A 12,349-nucleotide genomic window follows, 5' to 3' on the forward strand; every position below is an offset into this window, starting at 1 on the left:
TCCGCGCTGTCCTGGAGCCGGCCCCGCTCCGCGCTATCCCGGTCCTGTCCCGGTCCCCGTGGGTCCCGAACTCGCGGCCGGCGGGCCCGGGCCGGGCGGGCGGTGACGTCAGGCGCGGCGGCCAATGGCGCGGCGGGGGGGGCGCGCCCCGCTCCATCCCCGCTCCGCGCTCGGCAGCGGCGGCAGCGCTGCTCCGGCACGGCTCGGCTCGGCACAGCTACAGCACAGCCCGGCACGGCTCGGCACAGCCCCGCACGGCCCCGGCACTGCCCGCGGCGGGGGCGGGCCCGCGGCGGAGGGGTCGCTGCGAAGCCCCGGCCGTGCCCTCCGCGGGTTACCTGCCCGGCCCAGGTGGGGCGGTGCAGAGCGGAGGAGGCTGTTTTGGAGGTTGCCGCCGCTCCTGATGGATGTTTTGTGTGTGTTTGCCTCCGCTCCCGGGTTCTCTTTCATCTGAGGACGCATCTGGCTCGAGCTCTGTTAAACTATCTGCCTTCTGGTACCGTTCGTAGATAACAGAAAGAAACCTGAGCCCGAAAGGCAATTCCCCACCTTCTTCCACCTAACGTGACCTTCTCGGGAGCCTTTGAAGCTTTGCTGGTGCTCCGGCGATGATGGCCGTGGTGGGTTCCCTTGGGCTGTACTAAGAGCCTCTTGTTTTCTTTTCCCTTTTTTCTTAGAGGCATTTCATCTTTAAGGGCCGGCTGCTCTCGCTCACTTTTTATACCCACCGAAGCCATCGAGCACCATGTTGTCTGGTGGGAGAAGTGCGTTTCTGTGCCTTGGAACCATCCTGAGCTTTTGGAGCTCCGCGAGTTGGATGCCTGTTGGAGGATGCCCGCATAAGTGTACGTGTATCGCTTCCAACGTGGATTGTCATGGACTGGGACTCAAAACTGTGCCGAGGGATATTCCCAGGAACGCGGAGAGACTGTAAGTAAAACCGCTAAGGGCTTCTCGAGCGCTTGTAGCAACACCTGGGACGAGTTTCCCAACACCTGCCTATCAGTGCAGAGCGCTCGGTAACAGGAGTTTCAGCAATCCAGCACGGATTAATGTTTTCAGGAGGGAAGGGGAGGAGCTTTTCGGGACTCGCAGCGCTCCTGCCGCTGTGCCTTTGTACAGACGATGGGTTCCAGAGTTTCTCGGGAACTTTCAGCTGCCGCCTGATCGGGTTGTGCAGTGACTTGCTTGAAATGGAGTTCGGAGCTGTACCTGGAGTGCTCCCGGCTGTAATCGCTGTCAGTGCAAACACCGGTTTAATATGCAATTAGAAACCTGGATGTTTTCACCTGGCGGCTGGTAGCAGTTTCTCCTTACTTTCTCAGCATGGTGATTTCATCACCATGGCAAAGCGGCTGCTTCCATAAACTAATTCAAACGGAGAAGTCACATTAAACAGCCTCTAATTTCTATTTTAAACTGCTGCGGGGAAGCGGGGTATTCAATTTTTAATCTGCCTCAGGGTTTATGATAGCAACGTAACGCTGTGGGGAGCACGGAGAATAATGAATGTGCTCGTAGCAAATCCCCCGTATTGCAAGTTCTCGGGAGTTTTTTAGCTGACTTTTTTTTTTTTTTTTTTTTTTTTTTTTTTTTTTTTTTTTTTTACTCGCTCAGTAAGTTCCTAGGGAGAAAGCTGAAAGCAAAGTTGAGTTTTCTGATAGAGTTCTGGCACTCGCTCGGTGCAGGGGACGGGCGTCTCTGACGTGCCTTAATGCATAGCAGATGGCACAGCTCGGAGTGCCCGGTGCGAGATAGGGACACGGCCGGGGAGGGGGAAAATGTTAGAGGGAGACATCTAGGGAGGGGTGTTAGAGGGATATGTCTATGGGGGGGATGCTAGAGGGACACGTCCAGGGAGGGGGATGCTAGAGGGACAGGTCTAGGGGGAAATGTTAGAGGGACACATTCATTGCAGGGGGGGTGTCAGAGGGACACATCCAGGGGGGAATGTTAAAGGGACATATCCAGGGAGGGATGTTAAAGGGGCACCTTAATTCTGGGGGGGAGTGTTAGAGGGACACATCCAGGGAGGGGGATGTTAAAAGGACAAGTCCAGGGAGGGGTGTTAGAGGGACATATCCAGAGGGGAGAGTTAAAGGGACACGTCCAGGGAGGGGTGTTAGAGGGACATGTCTGTGGGGGGGATGTTAAAGGGGAACGTCTTGGAGGGAATTTTAAAGGGACACGTCCAGGGGGGATTGTTAAAGGGACACGTTCATTAATGTTAGAGGGACAGGTCCAGGGGGGAGTGTTAAAGGGACACGTTCATTCCAGGGGGGAATGTTAAAGGGACATGTCCAGTGGGGGAATGTCAGAGGGACAGGTCCAGGGAGCGATGTTAAAGGGACACGTCCAGGGGGAAAATGTTAAAGGGACACACACGTTTATTCCAGGGGGGAATATTAAGGGGACATGTCCAGGGAGAGGGGTGTTAAAGGGACATATCTGTGGGGGGGAATGCTAAAGGGCCACATCCAGAGGGCAATGTTGAGGGGACATGTCTATGGGGGGGAAAGTCAGAGGGACAGGTCCAGGGAGGGGTGTTAGAGGGACACGTCCGGGGGCAAATGTTAAAGGATACGTTCATTCCAGGGGGGAATGTTGAAGGGACATGTCTATGGTGGGGGCAGAATGTTAAAGGGACACATCCAGAGGGGAATGTTGAAGGGACATGTCTATGGGGGGGAATGTTAACCAGGGAGGGGTGTTTAAGGGACACGTCTGGGAGGGCATGTTAGAGGGAGACGTTCATTCCAGCGGGGAATGTTAAAGGGACATGTCTGTGTGGAGAATGTTAAAGGAACACGTTCAAGGAGGGATGTTAAGGCTCCGTGTCCCGGGAGATGTTAATGCGAGCCCCGGCCGGGCTCCGCAGCGCTCTGCTCCGGGGTGAGCCCAGGAGAGCGCACTCGGCTGTGCCTCCTGTGGGTTAGCCCTGACTTCGAATGTTTTTGAACTTGTAAGCAAATGCTGTAGATTGTATGGCCTGACTTCCTGTTTTATTTCCTTCTGGGTCATAGACTTGGGGAAACTTCAAATTCTCAGGCAGCTTTTCCTCCGAGGAAGAAAGCGGGATGAGGTTACTAAGCAAACAAAGTTTGTGTGCAAAGAGCACTCCTAAAGGCTAAGTTCTGTCCCAGAATGAAGTTTTATAGAATGCTTGGCTGTTTCTAAATGCATTTTATAGTGCTGAGAGCTCTTAAATGATAGCAATGTGCAGCTTTCTTACTACACTATTCTACAACCTTTAATGTTTTGTGGCCATATCAGCTCTCCTTTAACCTCAGCTGTGTGAGCAATAGCTTTCAGATGTCATTGCTGGAGAAACCTGAATTCTGTGCCTGAAACTGTGTGCTCTAAAATTGGTGGGTAGCAAGCTGGCATTTCAGAGCCAAAAAAACCCCAAATCTGGAACAACAAACCCCACAACAAGGCAGAACCGGGGGAGCATGCCAAGAATGTGTGATAACACGGGTGGTGTGTGCGCTTCGCTGGTGAGGCGTGTGAATGGCTTAAAGAGTTAAAGGCTGGAATTAAACTTTTAAATTGCAGGTTAAAGTGATTCACAAGCACAAGGTTAGTTGGCCACCTGAGAACCATTTCATAAATGGTAATTTGTTGTAGCTGGAGTTTCAGGGGGGCTGGATTCGTGTTGTTGCTGGGTTTCATTTGTGAGAATGAACATCTCTGTGAGGTTCACTTCCCTTGCCTGCTGCAGGAAGCTGAGCCAGAAGAAGGAGGCTCTTGGCCTTGCCAGGCTAAGTGTTAAAAAGAATGAAAGAGAGCATAATCATTGTCTTGGTCTTGTTCTTTTTGGTGTTATTTACAGATTTAAATTTTAGATTAATGGCTGCGAAAAGAACAATAGTAGCGATTTCACAATATTCAGTTTGAACATTTAACCTCAGAGATACCACCACTGATAAATGTGAAATGTAGCTGTGTTGGATGGTTTGTTTGGGGTTTTTTTACATATATAAATAGTGTATTGTTGGATCACTTAGTGGCTGAAACCTTGTGGAAATAGGATACAGAAGGTCATGTGGTAACACTTTAATCTGTATTTTAAATACTGTTTTCAGTTTTCATTTCTGTCAGTCCATTGTCAGCCTCTCACTGCTTTTGTGGCGTTCACCAGCATCTTCATTACAACCGTTTTAAAGCTTGTATCAGTTTCTTCAAATCTAGATTCCTACTAATTGCACCAACTTGGGCTTTCTGATGTAAGCAGTAGCGAGAAAAAGACTGAGTGTAAATTCTGCTCATAGGTGAAATGTCAGTCAGCCACAGGATATATCGGAGTATCTCATTCTGCCCTGTGCTCCCCAGCAACCTGTAACTATTTATGACATAACAGTGGGTTGATGTCTAATCTTCTTACTTGTATGTTTAGCATGTAAATAAGACCAAATTGATCATATCTGAAATCACAAAAATATTTTTAATCTCGGAGAACTGTTTATATGTTGGGAAAATAATTTTAACAAGTTTCTTGGTGGCCACACACGAAGTTCCTTTTTAAACTGTTGTGCTCTGGAAAGGCATTTATTTCTCTCTGCATTCTCATGAGCTAAAAATTCCACATACCTGTTCAAGTCGGAAACTTTTTGCTTTAATTAGTAAAAGATCTAATGGCAGCACTTAAAATATTTTGCCACCGAGCTTGTAGAGTTATGTTTGGAGAAATGTTACAGATTGTTTGGGCTAATGGAGCCAAGTTAAATATTATTCAAATTTGTGTTAATATGAAACCCAGGAAAACTGAAAATATGACATTAAGGGAACAATGGGAAATATCTTTAGGGGGAAAAGAATTTCTTATTGAGTAGTTCTATTAAATGGACTAGCTTTGATTACTGATTTTTCATGAGGAATGAGCTGCATGCTTGATTTCTTTTTTTTTTCCATGAACACTTTGAAGGTCTGAAGGTTTATACCTGTGATTTCTACCTTGAAGGAAATCCACAGATTAACACTGATCACAGAAACAGAGTTATAAAGCAATCCTATACTTCTATTTTTAACTTTTACGCAGACTGATCTCTAATAGTAACTTTGCAAATATATCTAGTAGTGTTAGGTTTGTGCTGCAGTTTTTACCTTGTGATTACATTTTATGAAAGTCTTCTAATTGTGTGGTTGAGATGGAAGCTTTGGTTCACCTCTCATGAAGAGCTAAAAAGAGGTGAAAACTGTCCTGCTGCACAGTGAAATTACTCAATCTGGAGAAAATAAACGGTGAAGCAAATGCTTGTCACTTACAGGAGCAACTTCCAATTATGCTTTTTCTGGAGAAACGATGCTCAGGATAGGCATCATATTCCATATTTACAATATTTCCTCATATTGCAGAGTGTGATGCTCTGCAGGGGTCCTTGAGCAGGATGGCAGAGCTGCCCTCGGGGTTGTTTTTGGTATTTACTGATCCCTTCCACACTTGTGAGCAGCTCAGCACCTCACCAAAAATAGAAGTTGACAGAATTTTTGTGTTTTGGAGAGAAGCTGGTAATTCATTAGATAAATTCTGGAGTGGGCACAGCAATTCTTATACTTGAGCTGGGCAACTGATGAGACATTTTGACCTAATAAAGGAACAAAATTTAAGGATATCCATGAGAATTCCAAATATTTTACCTTTCTGAAATGTTCCTTTGGATTGCTCCATCAAACTCCCATGATCAGAGTTTCCTTAGTGGTGCTTCACTTCTCAGATGTGATTATTTACATGATTTCCTTCATTGGAATGCTTTCTATATATGTACAATATCATACATGTAGCTCCTTATAACGCTTAGTAATGCTGATAGCCAGGTTTAATTTGAGATGATGCCTAAATGCAGTGAGCAGATCAAAGCCTGACAGCTGAGTTGAGTGTTTCAGCTCTGAAGGGAACCAGTGATTCTGAGAAAGTGCTCAGAAGTCTTCTGGGTCAGTGTCTGCCTCCTGCTTGAATGTGAAGCTTGAGCCTTTGTGATTTTCCTCCCATTCATGCCTGGTTATCTCCCTGTCTGCTAGCAGCACATTACATATGTATAAAAGCTTATTTGGGGAATTTAACCGTGTTTGAGCTCTTGATGAGTTTGTTTGGTGGCTTAGGCTCTTGTTTAATTGATGGCTCTCCTGTGTTAGTCATTGCTTTGTTTTGCCTTTCGTTTGAAGGATTCTTTACCTTGCTAAAGTGATAAAGCTTGCAGGACTAATCTGTTCTGTGCTTTGTCTGAGCAGCTAAATTGAGTGTGTCCACATTTAGGTGCAATTTAGAAGCTTAGTCATCTGCTTACTCCTGAGTTTTCATGTGGTCTGGGGTTTCTGTTACACAAATATATTATTATGGTGGTTTTGGCCTAGGTGCATGGGGCTGCTGAAGCTGCACTGGCTTGTAATAAGTCTTCAACTTCCTCAATTCTGTCTCCAAATTAAATCTAAGCTCCTGTCTTGAACGCTTCCATATCCCTGCAAAAGGAGATGTTAAACACATGCAAATATAATTATGTGACTCTTACACTGACATTCTGCTTTTCTAGAGTTCTTCCCACTGGGGATTACCACTCATTTGTTTGTAGTAATTGTCTCCAAAACCTTGCATGGAGCATTTTTCAGATATTTTTTTCCTTAGGTCATTTGTCAGTAAGTGGATGTACATGGCTTTAACTTGGAAAATTTGCTCTTGGAGGGACTGATCCTGGGAAAACCCCACTGAATTCTCTGATTTTATGGGGATAATTCCCTTTCCTAATGTAACTGTGACTAGCAGTGCTTGAATAGATGTTGGCACAGACCTGGGTAGGATCAGTCTGCTGCTATTAAATCTGTGACATGGTTTTGAAGTGATGGGAGCAGGAAGGAGGATGGAATTAGCTGCTGTAAATTGGTAGCTGTAGAAGCAAGCAGTGGCCATTGTCATGTTGCCTGTATTTATTTGCACAAATTTGGATTAGATTTTGAGATGAAAGAGACCTGGCTACTTCCTGCAGGACCTTTTAATGAGCTTCTCTGAGACTATTTACTTTTATTCATATTCTTACTTTTGCAGCTGAGTATTGATTCATGCAAAGGAATTAGGCGAAAGGAAAATTGCCCCTCTGAAGGGCAGCTGTTGTCTTTTTGGAAGTCCTGAAATCCAGATGATGATTTTTTTTATACCCCTGGAATTTGTGCACTGTATGGGTTTGGGGAAGCATGTGGCCAAAAATGCAGGTGCAGCTTACCTGTAGGGATGAGAGGCCAATAAAAAAAGTAAATCCTGATAATCCTTTATTGGCACCGCAGTTGTATAAAACTCCTTGTGTTTTACACTGTCATTTGACCTTTACAGTGAGAACTACCTGTCATCTTTTGCCATGTCACTGCCAGGTACAAACATTTCCAGGCATGTTTAAAGCAAAAGTAGCTTGTCCTGCATGGACATTGGCTGTATTTGTTGTATATTTGTTGTCTGTGTTTTCAAGAGTGTTTAGGCTACTCCTCAACCTCCATAGAGAGAGAAAAATGATTTTTTCACAGAAGTCTCACAAGATGTTTGGGGATAATGATAATAGGGGGAAAGGACTTGGCTCTAATGAGGGTATTCAGTGAATAATTTCAGTGATTGCATGTAAAGAAGTGAGTTTGTGCAACCAGGATGTGTTCCTTCCCAGGAGCTCACACCTCAAATGACTTGGAGCTTCGTTTTCCCAAAACCCTTGATAAAGGTTGTGTTGCTGGATTTCCCACAGTGTGGAGCACCTGTAGGAATCCCCTCACACATCTTGAGATCTCACAGCTCTCTAAAGGGATTTCTCTTTTCCTGTTGGGCTTATTGTCCATCCTGCAGGGCAAAACAGGGAGGAGGAGACACAGAAGTTCCTAACTTCAGGTGAGGAATGAAGATAAGTTTGGGCAGCAAATCCTAAGTGAACCTCAAAGGGCAAAGCTTTTCTGAGAAGAATGATGCTGGCAGCATGATGGAGGATGGCTGACTGCAAGGGATATGGGGTAGAGGTTCCTTCAGGGGACTGTCTGTCTGTCCGTCCTGTTACAGGGGTGTAGCTGGAGCAGCGGCGTTCAGAAAATGTTACAATAGTTTTATGTATAGTTTAATACTAGCTTATAATAGTTTTATTCCCTGTCCTCTTGTGAGGTCTGAGGGTCAGGCTGGTGGAAATGTGCCTCCTGTCCTTGGCTCCTTTCTGCTCTGGGGTCACAGGAAGCTTCCAGAAGTTCTCATTGACTCTTTATTCTCATTGCTTTATCATGACACAGTGTGGATTTTGATCTAGCGCTGCTCTGGTGGCTCCCGTCTCTCTTATGTTCTCCAACAATTTGCCAATATCAAAGCAATATCAATTCTACTTTTTTGTTTGTTGTGTAAGTTATATTTAGGGTAAGAAAAGGCTGGGTTCCAGTCATGTTTGGGTTGCAATATGGCCCAGGCTCTGTTTTCAGTATTTTTCAAGTCTTTTCTCCAGAGATCTGTAATGCTTTATTTCCAAGTCTGTTTTCAGTGTTTTCTAGTCAGGCATATCATCATTTAAGATCTTGAATGGATCCTGTCAATAGCAAGAACTGCTTCTTCCCCATTAGCAGATGCCTTGTGAGCACCTGACAGTTTGTCTAATGGCATTAAACACATCAGAGATAGGGCAGCAGGTCTGTGCTCTGTACTCAGTAAATCTGAGATTGAGTTGAAGGCCATCTCCACAGAAAAGGGAATTTAAGAGGCTGATTCTCACCTCTGCCAGTTATTTTCAGCTTTTTTTTTCCCCCTGAAACTGAATCTGGTCTGTCAGTTGTCTCTGTCAGAATAAATTTTTGTATTTTGCTTTTACACCATCTGTTTGATGGCTGCAATATATGATTTTAATCTTATGATTGATAGATTTCTGGAGCTTTTAATTAGATTTTTACCTTTCTATTTGTGATCTACTTCTTCTAAGTCCCTAATTTTGTCTCTCAGGTAGAAATGAGACTGTAGCCATTGGTTTAAGTCTCCATTTCTGCCACTGCTGAAGGAGCATTTACAGGAAAGATGAGTGTGGTTAAAATGAGGCAGAAAGCTCAGTTTTAAAGCTGATCTTGTCTTGAATTTCCATTGATGGGCCTTCAAATCTATCTGAAATTTGCTTCTAAAGTAATTATAGAATTGGTGTTCCCATCAGTTCATTTTTACCTGTTTTCCTCAACAAGAATGATGCTGTGCCTGCCTTTATTCCTGCTCCAGCTGCCTGCAGAGGGGTCAGCCTGGTGGAATTAGTGCCAGGGTTCTGATACAGCTCTCAAACATCTGTAAATGCTGTTGGAGTGCAGCAGCACTGGGGATTTTGGGACACAAAAATGTATAGCAGATTATATATATTATAATATATATATAATTTATAGATTTTTGTCCCTGGTAGTGCCTCACTGGCTGCCCTGGTCAGTGCAGTTTGTGGCAGCAGTGCTGGATTTGGGAATTAATTTGAATTAATGTTTTATTTGGGAATTAATTGGAATTAATGTTGTATTATGGGAATTAATTGGAATTAATGTTGTATTATGGGAATTAATTGTTGTGTTTAGGAATTAATTACCCCTGTTCTGTGGTGTGGGGATGTTGTGCTGTCTCTGCAGCCCTGCAGTCCCCCACGGCACAGCACACAGGAGCTGCCTGCACTTTCTCAGGGTGTTTCCTCAGCACCTTTGGTTCTGCAGAGACACAGATTGGTGATTCTGTGTCAGCCAGGGCTCCTTGGGAGGGGAGGACAGGCTGCTCTGTTGGTCAAAGATTTGGGGATCAGAAACCCATTTTTAACAGCCTGTCAACATGCCTGTAGAAAATGCAGGGAGGATGGTGCTGAGCTCCATTTCTGATAGATTTATTCTTTTTTTTCCTTCCATTCTGATGCTCTTTCTTGATAGGAACAGTCCTTTTAAAAATAAAACAACAAAACAGCAAAAACAACAACAACAAAAAAAAAAAAAAAAAAAAAACCCAAAAAAAACCAAACAAAACCCCCCCCAAAACAACAACGAAAACCCCATACAAACAAAAAAACCAACCAAAAAAAAAAAATACCCAAAACCAAAGAAACCCCCCAAAAACCCCAAAAATATCACCAAAAAACCAACCCAAAAAAAAGCCCCAAAGCCAACAGTTTGTTTTACAAAGCTAAAAATTTCCTGTAATTTTAATTCCATCAGTTAAAAACCAAGAGTGCGAGTTGGGCTGTGTTGGATGGAGGGCAGTGCCTGCTGTACTCACCACTTCTGTCTCTTCCCTTTGCTCTTTTTTCTTTGCAGAAAATCCCTTGGGAAATCTTTGTTTGCACAGTGCTCAATGTGAAGGGATCTCGAGCTGTTGTGAGGGCACTTTTAGGCATGATAACAGAAATGGTGATAAATTTCACATTAGTGGAGCTGAGGTTCTGATCTCCAAAATCACAGCACAATCAAATGCAGCTTTTAATGTGTGTCTCCAAACTTTATTTCAAGGGCTGGATTCTGCCAAGGTTGGCGATTTCACTGTGAGGGGAGAGAGGCACAGAATGGAGGGGAAGAGTGTGGAAATCAACTTTCTTGTGAAATGTGTCAGAAGACAAGTATTTTACTCTTAGGAAGATAACAGTTTGATAGCAGAAGCAAGTGCATGCAAATATTTAGGGGACTATTCCTGAATCCTTGGGCTTTTTTTTTCTGTTGATCTTTTCTTTTTCTCCTGTGGCAGGTAAGAATGTGATAATTAACTGGTGCAGAATACAAGTGTTAATAGACTGTGAGCTATTACTGGTGTACCTAATAAATAATCCTGAAAGTTCCAAAGGTTGCCATGAGTTGTGAGCCTTCCTCATTTTCTCAGCTCAGAGTAAAACCAAGTATTTTAAGGCAGTTTAGCAAAACTGTCCTATTGAATTGTCATCTCTGCCATTTTCTCTGGGTGTGCACTGGGCAATATTGAGCACTTCTTCAAATGTTTTAGCAGCTTTTTAAGTTGAAATAGTTGGTTTTCTGTCTGCCTAAGAAGGTTTTGGGTGTTAACATTAAATGCAACACCAGTGTCATATGTTGCAGTGTCATATGTTACAAGAGATTTCCCTAAAGAAAAAAATTGACTTGACTTGGAAGAATTTTTTTCACAATTTGCCCCAAAATACAAAATATTCCAATTCCTAACTCTGGTTTTCCTTTAAAAATCACAAAAGTTTTGTCCAAAAATGGAAGAGTCTTCCTTAGAATTTTAAATTGTGTTCCTTGGGATGTGCTGTCTTATCCAAGGTGAAAGAACAAAGAAATCCTGCCTTGTTACCCATTCCCTATGTAAGAATAAAATTTAACTTTACATTAATGATTTTTCCCAATAAGGAAACAGCAAACAGCAGTTTTCCCATCCTCTCTGGGTTAGGACAGAGTGTGTAGCATTAAAAGTTCACATAGCAGATGTGACCAGAGGACATCCAGCCCATTAAAGTAATCCTGCAAATGTATGCACTGCTTGTCCACAGCTATGGAGACAGCAATGTTTAATTAAAGCAGTTGTGTTGTTTAAATATGACTCTGAGAAATTTCAGCAAGGAGAAGATGAGTCCAGTTTGTGTCTTGTGCCTTCCTGTTTGTCCCGGAGCACGTTTTGCCTGGGCTTCAGTGGGAACTTAAATTATGGATTTCCTCCAGTTTTGTCTTTTGTCTGTGTGATGGTTTTGTTTGGACTGGGGAGGCATTATGTTAGGGAGGTTTTTTTGAAATGCTGATTTTGGCAAAACCTGGATGAAACATCTTTCTTTGGGGAGGGCAGCGCTGGTTGCAGCATCCCTGAGCAACGTGGGAGCCTCTGGGTCACAAACTCGTGTGAAATTGTTGTAGAGTGGTGAGAAATCAGCCTCATCCTCTTGAAGTGGTGGAGCTGGTTGGAGGTGGGGTGTGGAGAGCACAGCTGGGCACAGGAGAGCTCACTGTGAGGCAATTGTGCATTTCTGACATGCCTAGGTAAATGCAGCAGGGAGGTTTGCTGGAAACCAGAAAAAAAAAAAAGTAAAAAAAAAAAATGATGGAAGGGAAATTCTTGAGCAAAGTGAGCTTGTTTTCCAGAAGTGGAAATAGATACTGAGAAATAAGGCCCTAAGGGAAGGGCTGGCTCTTCAGAGAGATGAAAACACACATCTGGATATAAATTTCTCAGATAAGAATGTGAAAGTGTAGGAAACAGCCCAATGATCCTTTGGAGCTTTGAGTTTTAATAGATAACATGTGAAAAGGCAGCAGAAGATAAGGAGCAGTCAGAAGGGTTTTATGGATTTTTTGGGGGTTTGCTTGGCATTGGTTTAGTTTTATGTTCATTTTTTCCCTCTGGAAAGTTTTTTAGCTAATTGCTTATGAAATTTTCTAGAAGATGATG

At 43.7% G+C, this 12,349-nt stretch overlaps 1 protein-coding gene across 4 annotated transcripts in view; it reads left to right on the forward strand.

Annotated features, from left to right (window-relative positions):
* The first annotated feature begins 311 nt into the window (after positions 1-311).
* The window catches only part of SLIT3 (slit guidance ligand 3), a 491,085-nt gene continuing 479,047 nt past the window's right edge, over positions 312-12,349 (forward strand). For 2 of the 4 annotated variants that reach the window (XM_063168563.1, XM_063168565.1), the window contains exon 1: positions 312-930. In XM_063168563.1, the coding sequence (XP_063024633.1) occupies positions 746-930 (185 nt within the window). In that variant the 5' untranslated portion in view covers positions 312-745. The remainder of the gene's footprint in view (positions 931-12,349) is intronic. The other 2 variants (XM_063168564.1, XM_063168566.1) reach the window with 2 other exon arrangements.

This window comes from Melospiza melodia, chromosome 14, assembly GCF_035770615.1.
Source record: "Melospiza melodia melodia isolate bMelMel2 chromosome 14, bMelMel2.pri, whole genome shotgun sequence".
NCBI classification, from domain to species: domain Eukaryota; kingdom Metazoa; phylum Chordata; class Aves; order Passeriformes; family Passerellidae; genus Melospiza; species Melospiza melodia.